This window comes from Mirounga angustirostris, unplaced genomic scaffold, assembly GCF_029215605.1.
Source record: "Mirounga angustirostris isolate CCGP_5_RB_7025 unplaced genomic scaffold, mMirAng1.0.hap1 SCAF_5, whole genome shotgun sequence".
Lineage (NCBI taxonomy): Eukaryota > Metazoa > Chordata > Mammalia > Carnivora > Phocidae > Mirounga > Mirounga angustirostris.
In genome coordinates, this window is record NW_026991713.1 from 107,418,912 (window position 1) to 107,438,409 (window position 19,498).

The following is a 19,498-nucleotide window of genomic DNA, read 5'->3' on the forward strand; positions in this document are numbered from 1 at the left end:
GCTAAATTGTTGTTTATTTTTGTTTCACCAAAGGAAAAATGGGGATTGAGGCCATTTTCAAAAGGGTTGTCTCTAGAAAGTTCTAATTAAAAATGAATCCAATAATCTGATTGAAAATATTCATATTGGGAAAAAACCAGAGAATTGCAAGAGACCTTTTGGCCCTCATTTTGAGGAAGGTCGCATTTCATTGAGTAAATATGTCTTTGTCGCAAAAGAATGAAAACTCATTTTGTATATATTGACAAGTTAGAATTTTTTGTTATCAACAGGTTTGGCAAACATCGAAAAGATGACAAGATTGAGAAAACGGGTAAAATAAAAATACAGGACTCCCTTACATCAGAAGAGGAGAGGATACGAATGAAGCAGGAGCAGGAGAGGTAGACTTCAGTCATTTGATTAAACCTCATCAGATAGAGCTTTTTGTCCTTTCTACTCTTTTTTCTTTTCTTTTTTTTTTTAAATATGAAGAACTTATACTCAATGAGTTTTTAGTTTTTCTGTATCAGTCCAAACACTGATGGTTGTGGGATAAATAAAATGTAAAGAAAGATTCAAAGAAAAAAACATATATTTATTTGAGGCATTAAGTGAATTTTAATGGTTGAGTTAAGATCTTGGCCTAGAAGATAGTAGAGCATATTAGATGAATTAAACAAGCATTAAGACTGAATTTATGATCACTTTTAAAATCACAAAGAAATAGTTACAATTCCATTTCATTCATTTACGAGTACATAGCATTTTATGATAATTTTTAAGACTATTTCTCTGGAAATAAAACTTTGAATTTTTATATTTCATTTAAAATATTTTGATTTATAATAAGAATTGATAATGCTTTCTTGCTATGTTGTTTCCTTTCAAACCTGACATTTGTTTCTTTTTTTCTCTGTTTCCCTATCCTATTTTGTGACATTTTCCACTTAAATTTGATTGCATCTCTTCCAGAAAGATTGTTATCTGTTGTTGAGTCATTCCATGGTAAGAACCCAAAGACCAGTAAAATGAATGAGAAGTTTCTTTAAGCAGATAATTGAAAACCATTTCTATAAGTGATTAGAATTTCTCTTGTTGTAATTCCCAGGGGATGAGAAAGCCGCCTCGCACTTCTGTTATTGGAGTTTACAGGCTCACAGTGAGCCCCTCTGGACCCTTTACTTTGCAGTTTCAGAACCCCCACAGCAAGAGACACTATGCCTGGCAGTTGTACTTTGAATAATCCGGGTAATGAAGGTGCCTTGATTAAGGCGAAAAGACTAAATATTGTCCATAGCTAAGATTAGAGCCCAGCGTCTTCAACTCCAGATTCTTGTTAACAATTCTAGAGTTGGGGCACTTTCAAGTCTTACTCTTAATGAATGAAAGAACTAGAAAGAATATTCTACCATGGTTTTCTTTAGAAGAGATTAATGTTTGGATATTTTTCCACTCTTTCTCCCACGTCTGAGGGAGGATAGGATAGTTTAGGTCGGATAGTTACTCTGATTCTCTGTTTGTAGCTTTTCAGAGTATTAAATAAATACGTGGGAAGAATAGGGACTTGTAATTTGTGATGCAAATCTGGGTTTATTCTTCTGGTTCTTTCCCAGTTTTTTTCCAATCCTTCCATTTTCTTGCTCTCTAGGACTCTTTCTAATTCTCGCCAGTTTCAAGATCCGCAAACTTATTAATAAGCTCACTGTTGTCAGGCCTGGGCACACAGTATTCCTTAGTATGTACAATATGGCATTTAATTGCTCAGTACTATAAACTATCCTAAGAGAGTATAGAAGAAAGTGTACACCAGCTAAATGTATGTACTCAGATTATCCACAGGCAAATAATGTGATTTAGCTAGGGAACAATCTGAGTGATAGAAACATTATACTTCTCCCCTATCTTGATGCCAACCATAGGGGATAGCTTCATTAATCCCATACCATTGTTCATATTTGCTGTATCCTTTTCTTGCAGTTTAAGATGATTCCTGTGCTTCAATGCAGAATTCTCTCAACATTTTCCAAGATACTTGTTATAATGCATAGTCAAGTTTTTGCAGCCAAACAATTTTTTACCTAGTGGTTTCACTTGTATTATTAATTTGCCTAAGGCACAGTTCACTTTCAGTTTTGCTTTTAATCTCCATCTCTGTACCTCTAATGATGCAATACTTCTGGGAACTAGGTTGGTCATAATGAATTTACAATGAACAGGAGGCCTAGAATAAAAATCTTTTAGGGTCAAGGAACAAGTGAATGGTGCATTAAAAAAAATCAACTAGCTTCATAATTTAAGAAAACTGTTATACTCTGACTTTGTATTTTAGTAACAGTTTTTACAAGTATGTTTTATTTAAACTTGTGGATCTTGTAATAGAGCGAGTGAATCATGAGACTTACTGAATTATATAAGTGGAGCTTGTTTAGTGTTTGTTATTTGGGTAGGGCAAGCCTTCTTTTGTATGTCCTCCTTTGTGTCTGTCTGTTGGCATTGGTGATGCTTTGAGAATGGAAATTGCAACTTCTTTGGGAAGAATTTGGGTGGAGAAATAGATAAAAATAAATATTTTGCTATGATGAGTACTAGCAGATGAGTAGTGAAGCACCTCCTTTAACATCATTTACCACTGTAGCTATTTGAGTCCCCAAAATTATTTTGGCTTATTTCATATAAAAATAGAAAACTTCACATCCCCTGGTTATTAATTATGACATGTCCATATACAAAAATATTTTTGTCCATACACATCCATGAAGTCTGAATATGACTCAAGTTATAAATATGGAACAAGTGAAAGGACAATGAATAGAATTGAAATATGTTTTCCTATAAGGTTAAGATCTATTTAGATCGTGAACGTGAATTAGATTCCTCTGAGCATGGGTCTGAGATTAAATTTGACTTCATCCTTGCTAACTTCTCCCCCTCTCTTTCCACTTGCTGCCATCCCTGGGAGGTGGGGTCTTGAATAAATGCTGTCCTCCTAGGAGAAATGGATGAGGAAGACCCCAGCATGGCTCTGTCCTCTGACTCTACTCGTCGTGCCCTGCCAACAACCCAGGCCTGCATGCCTAGGCTGTCTTCCTGAGAAGCGGGGAGAATGGGGGTAACACCAAGGATAAAGTTAGCTGGTCCTGTGATGTGCTATTTTGACTTCTAGCTCCAGGCTCCAAACCGAGGCACCTTAGCCTTTCAAAGATGCTATTGGCCACTGTTGGGCTAGGTGGGGGAACGAAGCAGAGTGATGTGTATTTGGAGCTGAAGGATGAATTCAGTGCTTACTGCTCTTTCTGGTTCGTCTTTCGGGTATGCTAAGGGACAAAGCCCCTGTTGGCTCTTTTCCACCACTCAGAAGGATTGGGCTCCAAACCCAAAACAGAACATATTTAATTCAATGATCTGTGTCACTCAGGCCCACTTCCCTACCATTATGTTGACCAAGTGTCCAAAGTAACATTTGGCTTTCTATTGTGTTTGTGCTCCAGTAGTATCTCTACTTAGGCTCTAAAAGTTGACATATAAGCCGTGTGGTGTGGGAATTCCCCAAACAGTGTTTAGTAGCCGAAAAAGGGTTCCACATGCAGATATGTTTGAGAAACACTTGGTTAAACCAATTTATGCATACTTCTTTACTCCATTATTTCTCAAAACCCTACTTTGGTTAATGTACCTTGTGAGTCACCAAGAAATGAATAGAGATCCCTCATTTCCTAATTTATTTATTCACAGAACATCCCCCTTCACTTGTTTTCTGTGAAATACCAACATCTCTCAGAATTCAATCACTGGGGAAATACTGGTGGCAAGCAAAGGCCATTGGCTCCTGGGTCAGCCATATCCAGCTCCCTCATCTGACTGGCTGTGGAACTCCGGGTTGATTGTTTCATAGAATCGTGAGCAAGTGTAGAGCCTATGTTTGGGAACTGCTTCTACATCATCATGGCTTCTGTTTTGTGTAGTTAGGAATCTATTCCTGAACTTTCATTTTCTGTTTTCTCTTTCCCACATGTTTTTCACTTGTTTAAAACACATACCTTTTTAAGGTCTAATTCTAATGTATTCTAATTCTATCTATAGAAAATTTGAAAGAAAAAACATAAATTTAGAACTGGAAAATAAAAATTTATCCATCATAATACCACTGTTAACATACTGGTCTATGCCTTTCTAATTTATTTCCTATAAAATATGTATTTCCACACATGCGTACTTTTAAAAAGCTAAATCTATTTTCATTTCTTTCAAATTTATTCACTTATTTTAGAGAGAGAGAGAGAATGCACGAGCAGGGGGAAGGGCAGAGGGAGAGGGAGAATCTCAAGCAGGCTTCCCGCTGAGCATGGAGCCTGACTCGGGGCTCAATCTCACAACCCTGAGATCATGACCTGAGCCGAAATCAGGAGTTGGATGCTTAACTGACTGAGCCACCCAGGTGCCCCACATCTATTTTCATTTTGATTTATCTTGCATTTTATTTTATTTTATTTTATTTTTTTATGTTAATCACCATACATTACATCATTAGTTTTTGATGTAGTGTTCCATGATTCATTGCGTATAACACCCAGTGCTCCATTCAGTACGTGCCCTCTTTAATACCCATCACCAGGCTAACTCATCCCCCCACCCCCTTCCCTCTAGAACCCTCAGTTTGTTTCTCAGAGTCCATTATCTTGCCTTTTCATACATTCTTAGAAAATCATGTTGAACTTTTTCTGGAACAAGGCCAAGTCTGTATGAACAGATGGATGGATGGGAAGGAAGGACAGAAAGAAGGAAAGAGGAGGTCTGAAAGATGAAAAGCTGCAGTATCTGGCCAGATTCCCCAACTCTCAAAATTTACCTCATATGTTATTCATTCTATTAAATGAAATTTAGACGTAATGTTAACTGACTTGTGTTTTGTAGTTACTCAGCAAGGAATACCTATTCTGATATTCTTATCTGTTATCTATGTAGTAAGTTGTACTTGGAAGTATTTTCAAGGGGACTGAATGCTTCTAGTGGAGGCATGAAAAAGGTAAATGAATGTCTTATGAAATTCTCCCAGTATGTGAAGGATATTTATAAAGCTGCTAAGGAAATGTATGGCTTAAAATGTTCCATTATTCAAAGTGATAATCACTCTTAAAAGCTTTGTGTTTTCAGTACTAGGCCATTGAACTGTTTGTGCCCACAAGTCGTACTCTCCCTTCTTGCTGCCTCATTTGCAACTCTGTGCAGCATTTCTTTAAAGATTTTATTTATTTATTTGACAGAGAGAGACACAGCGAGAGAGGGGACACAAGCAGGGGGAGTGGGAGAGGGAGAAGCAGGCTTCCCGCAGAGCAGGGAGCCCGACGCGGGGCTCGATTCCAGGAACCTGGGATCATGACCTGAGCCGAAGGCAGACGCTTAACGACTGAGCCACCCAGGTGCCCCTTCTGTGCAGCATTTCTGCACATGGTTCCTATTCACCAGCATTTCTTTTTTTGGTTTTACCAATTGTTTCCAATATCTGCTTCACATAATTACTTGAAATTTTGATAAAAACTTTTTTGTGGTGTTTCTTAGTTGGCAAAATCCTTTTCGAAAGATGATATATATTTATTAGTTTTTGCAGAAATTAACATTTTAAAATATCATAATGTAGTAGTAAAGTATGTTTAATGTGCATGAACGGAAAGTTCATGAAATTATAGGAGGAACAATCAAGAAAGCAGTAATAGGTGTATTCCCTGTGCATCTGAAAGAAAAAAGAAATTTTCACTCATTTTGGCTTGAAACTTAGTATTCAGGCTCCCTGAATTCTGACAGTAGAACCCAGATAACCTGGATGATCTTTGCATTTAGATCGTATGTTGTCATTTGAACAAGGCTCGACTTTTAAAGATTAACCTTTTAATGGAAAATATATATTTTTCTATTCTATAGAAGAGCTTTTCATATTTTCTCTGACCTCTTGAATCCTTCAGAAAAGTTAGCTTGAATCACTGAGATTAGTTCCATCAGGCATTTTTTAGAAAAATTTATTGTTGCAGGGGAACAGAAATTTTAAAGAATCTATTGACTATGTGGAAGTTCACTTACTTAGACCAATATTTGGGCACATTAAGCCTTGGGGGTGTGTGTGTGTGTGTGTGTGTATTGATGAATTTTGTTGATAGACTGTAACTGGAGTAAGAAAAGGCAATTTTATATTTGATGAGAGCTGTCTTAGATGTTTTTGGCATTGCAACATCTCTTCGAGTTGGAAATAACTGAAGGTGCTTTGATACTCGTGTAAGTCAGAACATAATGTGAGTGAATGAGTATGTATAGGAGTGTGTGTGTGTGTGTGTTTGTGAAATATTATTCTAGTGTTCCATTAATCAGTGTAAAAGAGAAGTTTTTGTTTCACAATATGTTAAGTACACAACATGATGGTATAAATTTTGTATTATGTTGTCGTACCCTCTCTCAGGGATCCCTTGTATTTGTTAAGAGGGAGAAAAGATTTAAGCCTGTTAACATTAGAAAATTGATGCAAAGCAATATAATCAGTGTGAAAATAGGTAACTGCAGAGCTTTGGGAAGGGGATAGATTGACAGGCTAGAGTTAATAATGAACACTCCCTGGAGATGGTCATTTGGGGTCTAGTTCCCAAGAACTTATGTATTTAGCAAAGTGGACAAATTCTACACCCATGCTTAGGCACAGGGGCTCACAGGGAGGAGGCATTCTTCTGACTCCTTGGATTCTTTACAAATTGTGATTGTATTAGCCATTAGGGTATCTCTTTGACTACTTTGATCTCTTTTTCAACTTTTAGCCATTTTATATTTTAAAACTGATATCATTTCACTTGAACATTAAGGGATGAAGCCTAACTTCCCCCACCTATCATATGATTCCTCTGTAGATCTCTACCCTGGCCTTCTTCCCTTGAATGGGAAACGTGCTTCAAAACAGTTGGTCCTCCTCATGAAAAAGTTTTTTTCAGGACCCATTTAGAATATGGAAGTTTTTTCTTCTCAGTCCACTTTTACCTCAGTATTACAGAGAGGTTAAAATCCCACTTAAAATAGGACTGTTTTCAAAGTAAGACATGTAGTGGAATGTTGTTCCCCTTTTGGGAATTCGGCAGAGACGCCAAATTGGAAGCATGCACATTGGGAGGTGGCAGTTAGATTTCCATAGCAGGGAGAGCTGAAGGATTGATGAGTTGAACCACACTATTTCCGAAGTCCGCCATTTGCTGAGGTGTTTTGAGCGGCAAATACAGCATTCATTCTGTTGACACAAACTGCTATTATATTGAACCATTCCTTTCAGTTATCTTGTAGTTTAAATTTCATTCTGCCATACCTTTAGGTTTTATTTGATGAATGTCTGTAATATTGATTTTTAGAGAAAGGAAATACTGTGGGGGAAAAGATCCTCCAGGAACTTTGTTCCCAGAATGAGGCTTCTGGATGGCAGTGCAATGAGTTGGGGGTAAAATGTTTCCCAAAAGAGTTGATTGTAAGGTCTTAAACATTGTTTTGAAGATATTTAACAACTATCTAATATGTAGCAATCCAAAATTCATTTTAATTTTTTCTGGTAGACTGATATTAGTATATGTTATCTTCTGTACACATTTACAGCATTTTTTAAAAATTAACATCACTACAGGTCAATTTCAGTTTCTTGGAATATTCTGAAAAATGCACCATGGGTGTTCCATGTATTGAAGCTTTGTAACTTTGGAGGTGAAATATTTGGGATATAACTAACTTGAGTACACCATTGATTTCCATCCCAAGGAATGGGTCACTCAGTAGTGATCCTCATGCCTGTACCTTTTCTGGCTTTATAAAGACCATACTTCATAGCCATAAAACAGTTATTTTCATCTTACTCTACTGCAATTAGTGCTAAAAGCCATTTATTGTAAAAGCAAAAATCCTAATGAACAGAAATGTTACAAGAACAGAAGTCTTGTGTGTTTTATCTTCATCATGCATCATCCATTTTAATTAGAGAGAAGGGTGGTGAACACTGTGACAAGAGTCTAGAATTAAAATCATTAATTGATGTCAAGCTGAAGAGAGACTGTTAGCATGAATTTAGTAACAGCAGGAAAGAAATTAACCTTATTACTTTATTTAGTATATTACATTATTTTGTGTATTGTTGTCTATGCAGGTTCAAGGCAATTTCATTATCATAATGGAAAATACTTTTTTTAACAAAAAGAAAAGGTGTTTGAACATATGTTTGAATATAACAAATTGACACGATAAATTCTTCACTTGTTAAAAGTCTTAAAAGTTTTTAAAATTTTTTTTCTTTCTTCTTTTTTTTTTTTTACATTTCAAGAATAGGGAAATCGTGCCTGATGATGTTCCCTATCAACCTCCATTGCTACAGCTGTCTGCCATCATTTAGACCTCAGAATAGTTCACTTGTTTATAACTATGAAGGACTGTCTGAAATGCTTAAAGCAATAGACATTTATTTCTTTGGCTACGTTTTGGGCTAATCAGTTACCTCTGTCATTGCTGAGGTTTGGCCCAAGATAAATTGGATGGATAGTGCTAAACAACAACCTGACTGTTCAGAAAAACGAATGGCTCTTACATCTTAGAGATAATTTGTGACCTCAGGGTCATGATAAAAGAATAGAGGGGGTGTCCTTTTAGAGCATTGACCATCTGGAACTATTAAAGGCTGAACTGCAGTGTACTCACTGTCTTTTTTTAAAGTTTCCTTAAGAAACTATACTATTTTTATTAAGACACCAAAAATATTTTCTCCCCCGAGTCAAATATTTCTTTTCTAATTAAGTCTCTCCAGAAAGAATGAAAATATATCACATGTAAATATAACATGGTTGTGTTCCTAAGTCCCTTTTCTCACTTTAGAATAAACAAGACATTCAAGTATAAAAGTATATAACGAAATCATTTGTGTCTTTTGTTAATTTGACTGTGAATTGTCATGAAAATTCACAAAAACCATAGTGCATTCCCGGTTTTAAAAATCTACTGTTCAGTGCCATTTAAATGGCAGCAAGCTCATTAGCAATAATTCCTAGAATGAACTTTAAAACGCACATTGGTCCAAGCTGGTAACTGGATTCATTCACCTGTTGCAGCTCTAGCCCCACTTCCGGGGCACAGGTGTGCTGGAGTTCCATTCTGAGGTTTTCAGCAGGACGGTGAGCCGCCAGGGAGGGAAGGAGAGGTGCAAACAGCTTTCATGGCTTTGGGGATGAATTCATTGGTGATGACAAGATAAATGATAAAAAATATAAGTCTTTATGTTATTGGAGCTGAGAAAAAAAATTAATGCTTTTAGAAGGTGCTGTAGATGTGACTGTAATGTTATTGGATTCAATGATTAGTGGCAATTAGTAATAGAGTACAAATTTGGGTAAAAGAAAGCAGATGAGAGCTGGGCTTTATGAATAGTAGCTCATGCTGCCAAACACTTCTTCTGAGCAATTGACTTGTTAAAAATTGACTCCCAAAATGAAGATTAGTTTCTGTGTAATTTGGAACAAAAGAACATTCAATTTCAGGACCCATCAATAATATATTGAAACTATTGTGCAAGAAGTTTGGGGAGATTATTTAGGATTCATGCTTCCCTTGAGAAGAGAATGTTCATATTCTTTTTTTCTGATGGCTTCTTTTCTTAACAGGGCTGCATTTTCCAACATAAGTAAACCGGATTTTCTTCACTTTTAGTGAACTGAAGTTCAAGTACCATAGGGCTCACTCATTTATAAACCAATCTGTTATTCCCTTTGATTTCAGGAGATCTCCAAATTTAGAGATTTTGGCTTTATTTCTGTTGTAGCCCTTCAAATTTCTACAGGTTCCCAAACTTCAAGACTTCTGTGAATGCCCAGCCACCCTGTAGTTAGGCGATTCTCTGATGGTGACCAAATATAGTAGTAACGTGAATCGTAAGATGAGTGATCATAATTGAGTTTCAAATTAATATCCCATTGAGTTGAAGAAAGAAGTCATTTCTCTCTTCTGTAGTTTTTCTGGCTGAATACAGAGTCAAAAAGACAGTATGATGCAGAGAATAAAATGCTCTCTGAACTTATATGAACTTTTCATCATGAATATCCAGTGTTTAGTGGTAGTCAGCTCTTATAATAACATCCTTGACTGTCATAATCACTCCTAAGTGAATAAGTGGACTATAATAATAAATCCAGTATAAATTTAGCTAAATTTGACATTAGAATTTGACTTGCTATTTCTCTTGTGGGTATTCTCTTTGTGGGACTTATTAGAATCTAGGACTCTTCCTGATAAAAATTGCTAACTTCCCAATAGTCTGTTATGAATTAAGACAATTTTTGGTTCTCACCTCAGGAAATAAGGTCCTTCTGAGCTGGTTTGGGGAATATGTGAAGCATTTTTGCTTGCCCACATGGCTGGGTCACTGCTCGGTGACATGTGGCTGGAAGCAGTTGCGCGGGAAGTTTTGTAACTATAACAAGTTATCCTTTCTCAAATGTCACTGGACCCCTGTTGAGGAACACTGAGCTAGGTGAATTTAGGTACTTCCATCTGATAGCTGGGAAATGAAAGAAATTAGAAAAAATTGACCAGGCAGGTCCAAAATTTGGATAAACAAGACTGGCCTCATGATGATAGGCTCAATGTAAGAAGAAAACAAGGGAGAAAAATGCACATTTTGCTTGCAATGCTATGTGACAGTTTTCCAGCTTTTTTTTTTTTTAAGATTTTATTTATTTATTTTGACAGAGAGAGAGACAGCAAGAGAGGGAACACAAGCTGGGGGGGTGGGGGTGGGAGAGGGAGAAGCAGGCTTCCCGCAGAGCAGGGAGCCCGATGTGGGGCTTCATCCCAGGACCCTGGGATCATGACCTGAGCCGAAGGCAGACGCTTAACGACTGAGCCACCGAGGTGCCCCAGTTTTCCAGCTTTTTAAAAACTTCTTATTTTGAAATAATTTTCAATTTACAAAAAGTTGCAAAGATGATACAGGGAAGTCTTGTGTACCATTCATCCAGTTTCCCCCAGCTGCTAAAGCGTACATGGCTACAGTACAATATCAAAACCAGGAAATTGGCATTGCTACCATGTGTGTATATAATTCTGTGTCATCTGATCATGTGTGTGCTTCATGTAACCACCACTGCAATCAAGAAGCAGAACTATTCCTTTGCAAAGATCTTCCTCGTGCTACTTTTTTATTAGTCACACCCACCCCTCTGCTCCCACTGTTGCTAAATCCCAGCAACCACTGATCTCTTCACCTGGTCTTTAATTTTGTCATTTTGAGAATCCTATATAAATGAAATCTTATTTTGTTTCAAAAGTACGTGACCTTTTGAGATTGACTTTTTTTTCCCACATAGCATAATGTCCCTGAGATCTATTTCAGTTGCTGTGTGTATCAGTAGTCTGTTTATTTGTATTGTTGAGTAGTGATCTGTGCTAAGGACATACTTTGGTCTGTTTGTTCACCTGTTGTTGCATATTTTGGTTTTTCCAATTTTTGAATATTAGAAATAAAGAGTCTTTGAACAGTTGCATACATGTCTTTGCATGGACTCAAGTTTCTATTTCTTTGGGATAAATGTCTAGAAGTACAATTGCTGAGTGGTATGGTAAGTGTATGTCTAGTTTTGTAAGTAAGTGCCAGACTGTTTCCCCCAGCAGTTGTACCATTTTACATTTCCAACAGTAATGTATGACAGGTGCAATTTCTTTACATCCTTGCGAGCATTTGATATTATCACTTTTTTATTTTAACTGATCTAATAGGTGTGCAGTAATAGCTCATTGTAGTCCTAATTTGCATTTCCCTAGTGGCTGGGGATGTTGAACATCTTTCATGTGCTTATTTGTTATCAGTATATACTTTTCAAAGAAATATTGCTTCATGTCTTTTTCTCTTCTAATAGGATTGTTTTTCTCATTGTCGAGTTTTAAGTGTTCTTTACATATTCTGGACATGAATTATTTGTCAGATATGTGGTTTGCAAATATTTTCTCTCGGTCTGTACTTATCTTTTCATTCTCTTAATAGAGTCTTTTGGAGAGGAAATGCTTTTAGTTTTGATAATGTTCAGTTTATATGCCTTTTCTTTATGGATGATGCTCTTGGTGTCATTTCTAGGTATTATTCCCCAAGTGTTAGGTCCTAAGGACTTTCTCCTAATGTATTATAGTATTACATTTTTATATTTATTTATTTATTTATTTTTAAAGATTTTATTTATTTATTTGAGAGAGAGAGAGTGAGAGAAAGTGAGAGAGAGAGAGAGAGCACAAGAGGGGGGAGCGGGAGAGGGAGAAGCAGACTCCCTGCTGAGCAGGGAGCCCGATGCGGGACTGGATCCCAGGACTCCAGGATCATGACCTAAGCTGAAGGCAGTCGCTTAACCAACTGAGCCACCCAGGTGCCCTACATTTTTATATTTAAATCTGTAATTCATTTTGGATTAATTTTGTATAAGGTATGATATGTAAATCCAAGGTGCTTTGTTTTGTATTGTTTTTGTTTTTGGCTAGGGACATTTAATTGTTCCAGCACTATTTGTTGAAAAGAATGCTTTATTTCATTGAATTGCTTTTGCATAATTAAGAGAAATCAGTTGACCTTACTTGGCTATTTCTGGGTTCTTTCTTCTGTTCTATTGATCTGTGTGTCTGTCCCTCCATAGATTTCACAGTCTTGATTATCATGGCTAAGTGTGGTTTTTCCCAGTTTATTAGTCTTTTTACAATTGTTTAGCTACTCTATTCTTTGCCTTTCCATATAAATTTAACAATAATTTTGTCTATATCTATAGGAATCTTCCTGGGATTTTTAGAAGAATCATATTAAACCTGGATATCAACTTGGGGAAAATTGACTTCTTTACTGTGTTGAGTCTCTCCATTTTTTAGATCTTCTGTGATTTTTCATCAGCATTGTATAGTTTTTAGCATATAAGTCTTGTACATGTTTTGTTAGATTGATATCTCTATATGTTTATACATATCTATAAACCAACCTTTAATTTTTATCTGTGTATCTATATATTCCATTTTTTAGTGCTTGTAAATGGCCTTGTATTCTTAATTTCAGCATCCATGTTCATTGACAGCATATAGAAATACAGTGGATTTTGGGGTTTTTTTGATGCTGTATGTTGTTACTTAGCTGAATTTGATCTTTAGTTCTAAACCCTTTCCTTGGGATTTTCTATGAATGTAGACCTGCAATGACACCATTATGTCATCCACAAACACGAATAGTTTTCTTTTTTTCCAATCTGTTCTGTACACCACCCATTTCTTTTTCTAGGCTCATTTCACTGTCTAGAATTTCCAGCCCTCTGGGAGAGCAGACATCCCTAGCCTTTTCCTAATCTTAAGATTCAGTCTTTGATGTATGATGTATGATGTTACTAACAGGTTTTTTATAGTTGTTCTTTATCAAGTTTAGGAAGTTAGCTATGCTCTATTACTAGTTCTTTTGAGAGCTTCTGCCATGATGGGTATTGAATTTTGTCAGATGCTTTTTTCTGCACCAGTTAATATGATCATGTGATTTTCTTCTTTAACCTGCTAATTTGTTGATAACATTGATTGATTTTTGAATATTGAACCAGCCTTGAATTCCTGCAGTAAACATTACTTGGTTACGGTGTAGAATCTTGTTATATAGTGCTAAATTCTATTTGGTAATATTTTGTTAAGGGTTTTTGTTTTGCTTTTTAATTTTTTATACTATATCTGGCTTTTGTATCTTTTCTGTATTCTTTTCAATATATACTTATATGTCATGTATGCTAGCAGTGGTTTACCTCAAATATGAAAAAAGCAAATAACTTTGCAATAAAATGTTAAATTCAGTCTAACATATTGCTTTATATACATAAGACTTCACTTTTAAGTACACAGCTAAATTTGTTAAGTATATAATGGAACTACTTGCCCCAACAAAAATCATTAAAATTCGATTGAGGGGCATTTAATTATTTTTAGGTAGCTAAGATCAACTTAGGATATGAATTACATCAGTATATTATAGGTTGAAAAGGCCTTTCTACCAAGTAGCTCAATAAAATCTTAGGAAATATTTAAACGATCTTCAGTAAAAGTGGTTATTTAAGATCTCTTTCTTAACTAGTTACAACACAAAGTTTTATTTCAGAATTTGATTGGATACATGCCTTCTTGTCCTTAGTCTCAGGATTTGCCAGTTCTGTATACATTGCATATAATCAAAGCTGGTGTCATTAAACTGAGATCTTCCTTTGCCATTAATAGAGAATTATGGTATGGATTCATGTTTAGGTTTCATAATATGTTGTATGTGTATGATATATTTATAATGAGTAAGATGTATACAATATGTACCCACACATAAATCTATACATAAATAGTATGCATGTGTGCATGTTTTTGTGTGTGTGTAACTTCAAAAAAAAATCACTTCTTGCCTTAAAAAAATTCATGAGTAAGACTCAGGTGGATGCCTAAAACTATCTGTTCCTGGTGAATTTCTAAAACTAATTAATAAGTGGCAATTTAAATTAAGATGTAAGTCATGACTGTATCTTATTGACATGAACAAAAGCTATCTAAAGTTATTTTGGAGCATCCATGATATTACCTTGACAATCTAAAATGACTATACCATTGTTTATACCATCAATCTTCTTATAGCTGCATGAAATAAAATGTATTTGATGACATATTTTGATGAATGTTTCTATATGCAGTTCTTAGAAAAGGCATCATTTCTCTTGTTTCAACTTTGTTCTAATTTTACAGGATTCAAGCCAAAACTCGTGAATTTAGAGAGCGACAAGCTCGAGAGCGTGACTATGCTGAAATCCAAGATTTTCATCGGACACTGGGTTGTAACGATGAGTTGATGTATGGGGGAATGTCTTCCTACGAAGGTTCTATGGCTCTCAGTGCCAGACCCCAGAGCCCAAGAGAAGGACATATGATGGATGCTTTGTATGCCCAAGTGAAGAAGCCGCGGAATTCCAAACCTTCATCTGTAGACAGGTAGGCTCCAGGAGCAATCAAGGTATTGCTTCCAAATCAACTTTTATATAGTTTTTGACAAGGGAGTAGATTGTTCATCAATTCTCATACCAGGACTGCCTTTTATTAATGGCCTTTAGAAAGCCATTGTGTCTAAAAGTATTGAGTTTACACAAATCGAAGGTTAATGGAAAGAGGAGCAGAGGTTTTGATAGCTTTTCTAATGATTCCAACATATTTCATCTTGTCCTTAAAATGGTTTTAAAGTGGAGAACTAACCTTTAGTTTGTAACTCAACTAAAAAGCAAACTTGAAATTATGGCTCTTCTACTTAAGCTGTATTTCCTTTTGTTGCTAACAGAGCCTCTAGTTACAGTAATTAAATAGGTGGAGAGTGGCCTGATTTGTTTGAATTATGATTTACTTAAAGGGCCTCATTTTTTGGTGACATGATTTTTTATTATGAAAGAATTAGTGATGAGATGTATAATATAGCCAGTCTCCAAATTGCTTGTTAATAGCCACAGACCAAGGTGTGATTATGTATATTAGTATAGCACAAAGGAGTGAAAGGTTGACTCTGTATTAATGACTGCACACTTATTTCAAAATTTAACTAACTCTATGGTTATATATTTATTAATGGCTATATATTTATTTTAAATTCTGAAACATTTTAAAAACATATTTTTCCACCTGTCCATTTTTATGTTCAAACACCTTTAAAGTTTAGTCCAGGAGGAAAATAATTCTCATTTGTTTTTATCTGAAACATATGCATGTTATTGTCATAAACAATATACTAATCTCATCATATATTATAATGGTTTCTTATAATCATTGCTCTCTAGAGGGGAGCTAGGCTTTGAACATTCAAAATAGGTTTCACTTAAAAGGTGTGGTTCTCAAGCTTTGGCTTGCATCAGAACGCCTGGAGGGTTTCTTCAAACACAGATTGCTTAACCCTTTCCCAGAATTTTGATTCTGCAGGCCTAGAAGGGAGTGGAGCCTAGAATTCGCATTTCTAAGAAGTTGTCTGGTCTGAGGCTGGTGCTGCTGGTCTCTGGTACTGCACTTTACGGACCCTGCAAGTCTAGAGATGATTTGGAATTAGTTCGTCTCTAGCACCCATGTGTGATTTGGCTGCTACATTTTGCAAGCAGTCTATATTTTAGTTATTTACTTCCAGCTTTAGTAGAGGTTTGCAAATGTAACAGGTAACCTTCAGGCAAACCCAGAAGGAAGCATTTTAAAGAGTAGCAAAAGGATAAGCAGGCCTTAAGGTAAAACTCTAGTCCTGTTATTTTTCTTTTCTTTCTTTCTTCCTTTCTTCCTTCCTTCCTTCCTTCCTTCCTTCCTTCCTTCCTTCCTTTTTCTTTCTTTCTTTCTTTCTTTCTTTCTTTCTTTCTTTCTTTCTTTCTTTCTTTCTTTCTTTCTTTCTTTCCTTCCTTCCTTCCTTCCTTCCTTCCTTCCTTCCTTCCTTCCTGTCTTCCTTCCTTCCTTCCTTCCTTTCTTTCTCTTTTCTTTTCTTTCCTCTCTTTTCTTTTTCTTTCTTTTCTTTCTTTTTCTTTCTCTCTTCCTCTTTTTTGCTTGGTTTTAGGTTTTCTTTATTTTATGAAAATCTATTTGATGTTGACTGTAATGAGTTAAGTAATATAAATTAACATTAGAAGGGTTATGATTTATTTAAACCCCTTTGGTGTGATCACCTAGAAAGTTCAAAGTGCTTGTTAACCAACATTGATGTGTCAGGACTCAAAGAATAAGGTCATTATCAGTAACAGTGACATTTTCATAAGAAACTTCTTACTTGGTTTTTGCTCTACTTGTGAAAGCTGCTTGTAGAAGGTCACATAGCACTTCAAGGCCATGACTGTCCCATTGAAAGTGTTTTTTTTGGGAGAAAGGACAGCAGAAACATTGGCATTGCCCATTAGTAACTTTTGGAAGAACTAAAAGAAAATTAATGTTGTATTGATCATTGATAAAAATATTAATCATTCCCAGCACCTCCCACATCTAGTTTGGAAATCTAGTAAGTAGTGATGTGCTTGTAGGGGCTTCGAAGTCCCAGCTGACATGAGAGATGGGAGTCCAGAGGGACCTCTCCAACCCTTGAAGGCCAGAAGTGGTTGTTTAAACCCCAGTTGAAAACCTGGTGCCCCGTAATAGTCTAAATCTCCCCTGACAGTTTCTGCAAATTTTCAAAAGGATGCAAGTGCTCAGAGCACCATCTGCTCCTGGGCTCCAGCGTCCCTGCCTGTAGTTTCAGCTCTGCACCCGGCTGACCCCACACTGAAACTCAGCCTCCTGAACTCATTTCTATCAAAAAGCCACTCGGCAAGACGTTTCAACGGAGACTTTTGTCTTGGGGATGAGTCATACCAGGCAGTGAACAGCTCAAAAAATCACATCATAGACATTACCGTATTCAGAAGGCCCCCTCAGCCTCACTCAGGCATGGCCTAGACAGCTGTGTACCACTGGGGACCTCAAATTCTATGCATTTGTGCCCCCAAAGGGTGATTGGACTAGAGGATTTCTAAGGCACTGCCAACTCGAGAGAGAGAGACTTTATTTTTTCTTTAAAAAGGATCACAGGAACTTTTTAGTTTTCTGTAATTCTCATTTTTACAGAGAACAGGATGTCCACCAAACAATGACATTAGTAATAGAAAAAGTTGGGAGTTATCACACCTGTAAAGTACTTCTTTACCAACCTGTCACCGAATATGAATTTGACTTGGAAATAACAGTATCACCTCCATTGTCTTTTTCTGTCAGAGAGAAAGTGGTGGAAAAGTGGCTCTCAGACTTGAGTAGTAATAGAGACTCTTTTTTAAAGGACAATCTCTTGATACTGCAGTACAGAATTAAATAGTTTTGATTATAATGTTACTTAAATATGTATAAAAATAAAATAGGGCTAAGCTCCTTCTGTTTACAGCCATTATACAACCATAAAACCAAACATCTTTACAAATTAAATACAAACAAAACAGCAAAACCATTACATTCAAATGAACAACATTAATTTAATGTGGCCAATAATGTGTTTTAAAATCTAAACTCTTACACAAATCATTAATATGGTGGTGGCTGCTCCATGGCAGGTTCATTTGAGTTTGCGCGCCTACCCTTACAAGCCAAGGGCTGACTCCATCCCCCATCCCTTTTCTCTGTAAGATTTCTGCGATTCTTTTGCATGCTCGCACCCAGCTACCTTTGGTCTACATGCCACGTCAGGGCATCATTTACACGTGACGTCCAACTTGCTTCGGGTATCAGTAACTTGAGACAATGAAAATGCCATTTCTTGGTGCCTTCGTGTTTGGAAACTTAAATTCAGACAGTGAAATAACACACTTATAAGATGATCTAGAAATGCTTATATTAAGAAATAATCATTCAAATGAAAACAAATAAAACTTAACACTCCTCAGAATGTATTTCCTGTGTGAAGAATATACCAAATAAAGAAACTCCCATCAGTTAATTAAATTTCACCAAATTTTGTAATTGATGGACTGGTGCAAATTTACTATTCACATTTTTGGACTTCATGGGAATATAGGTAGTCAGTTGACAGTCTGAAGTGTAGCCTGCATCTGTTTCTGGGATTTTCATTGTTCGGTGAGAAAGCACCATTCTGGAATTTCACTGCTTAATCGTTTTGGTTGATCGTATAGTTAGAAATATGCATCTGTTAGCCCCACACAGAAATAGCCAGGGTTAATTCATTAAATGCTGTGAATTTGATGTCAAAATAGGATACTTTCTCAGTTTCCACAGATTTATAAAATGCTTTTTTTTAATGGGGTACCTTCATCTATATTTCCATGCCAGTTTAATTTGACTGACACCTGAACTCTTATCTGACTGTATGTGTTGGTCACAGTGTCATTGTTACTACATTTCATTAATGCCCTTGGTAACATTTTGACTTTTCATTTTGGGTTGATGCTAAAGAGAAGCCAACCCTACCCTTCTGTTTTATGTGAATAATAAGGCTTAAACTCACAAAAATATTGGTGTACTCATATTTTATTCTGATTTTAACCAGAGACCTCAAAGATTTAGCTATGTAAATGATTCATAATCCTATACTTCTTTGGCAAGATTGTATTTCCTACTTGATTATATCTTCAGCTGACTAGATACTTGAGAGTCTGATACAGTGCTCTCTGATACATTTCTTCCCCACTGTGGAAGACATCCCAACTGCCTTCCCAATACCTATTCTCTCCTTCCTCCTCACTTAATAGAATCCCAGTTTTGTTCAGGCTGGCAATGTGCCCAGATAAAAATTCAATTTCCCAGGCTCCTTTGCAGTGAAAGGTGATTATGTGACATCATTCTGACTAGTGAGTTAGAAGCGGATCTGGATGGAACCGTTCTGCAAAGCTAGTTTTTTTCTGATTGGAAAAAATGGAGCCCACTCAGCTTTTCCCCTTTGCCATTTCCCCTTCTCCCTGCCTAGAACTTGGGTGGGTGCTCCAAGGTAGGGTTTATCTAACAATCTTGAAGA

The 19,498-nt window shown here is 36.3% G+C and overlaps 1 protein-coding gene across 19 annotated transcripts in view; it reads left to right on the forward strand.

The window, feature by feature from the left end:
• PARD3 (par-3 family cell polarity regulator) overlaps nt 1–19,498 on the forward strand; it is a 665,712-nt gene that overhangs the window by 498,654 nt on the left and 147,560 nt on the right. For 15 of the 19 annotated variants that reach the window (XM_045874201.3, XM_045874191.3, XM_045874192.3 and 12 more), the window contains 2 exons: nt 273–383; nt 14,749–14,991. In XM_045874201.3, the coding sequence (XP_045730157.1) occupies nt 273–383; nt 14,749–14,991 (354 nt within the window). Of the gene's footprint in view, nt 1–272; nt 384–14,748; nt 14,992–19,498 lie in introns of those variants that run through there. The other 4 variants (XM_045874200.3, XM_045874203.3, XM_045874206.3 and 1 more) reach the window with 2 other exon arrangements.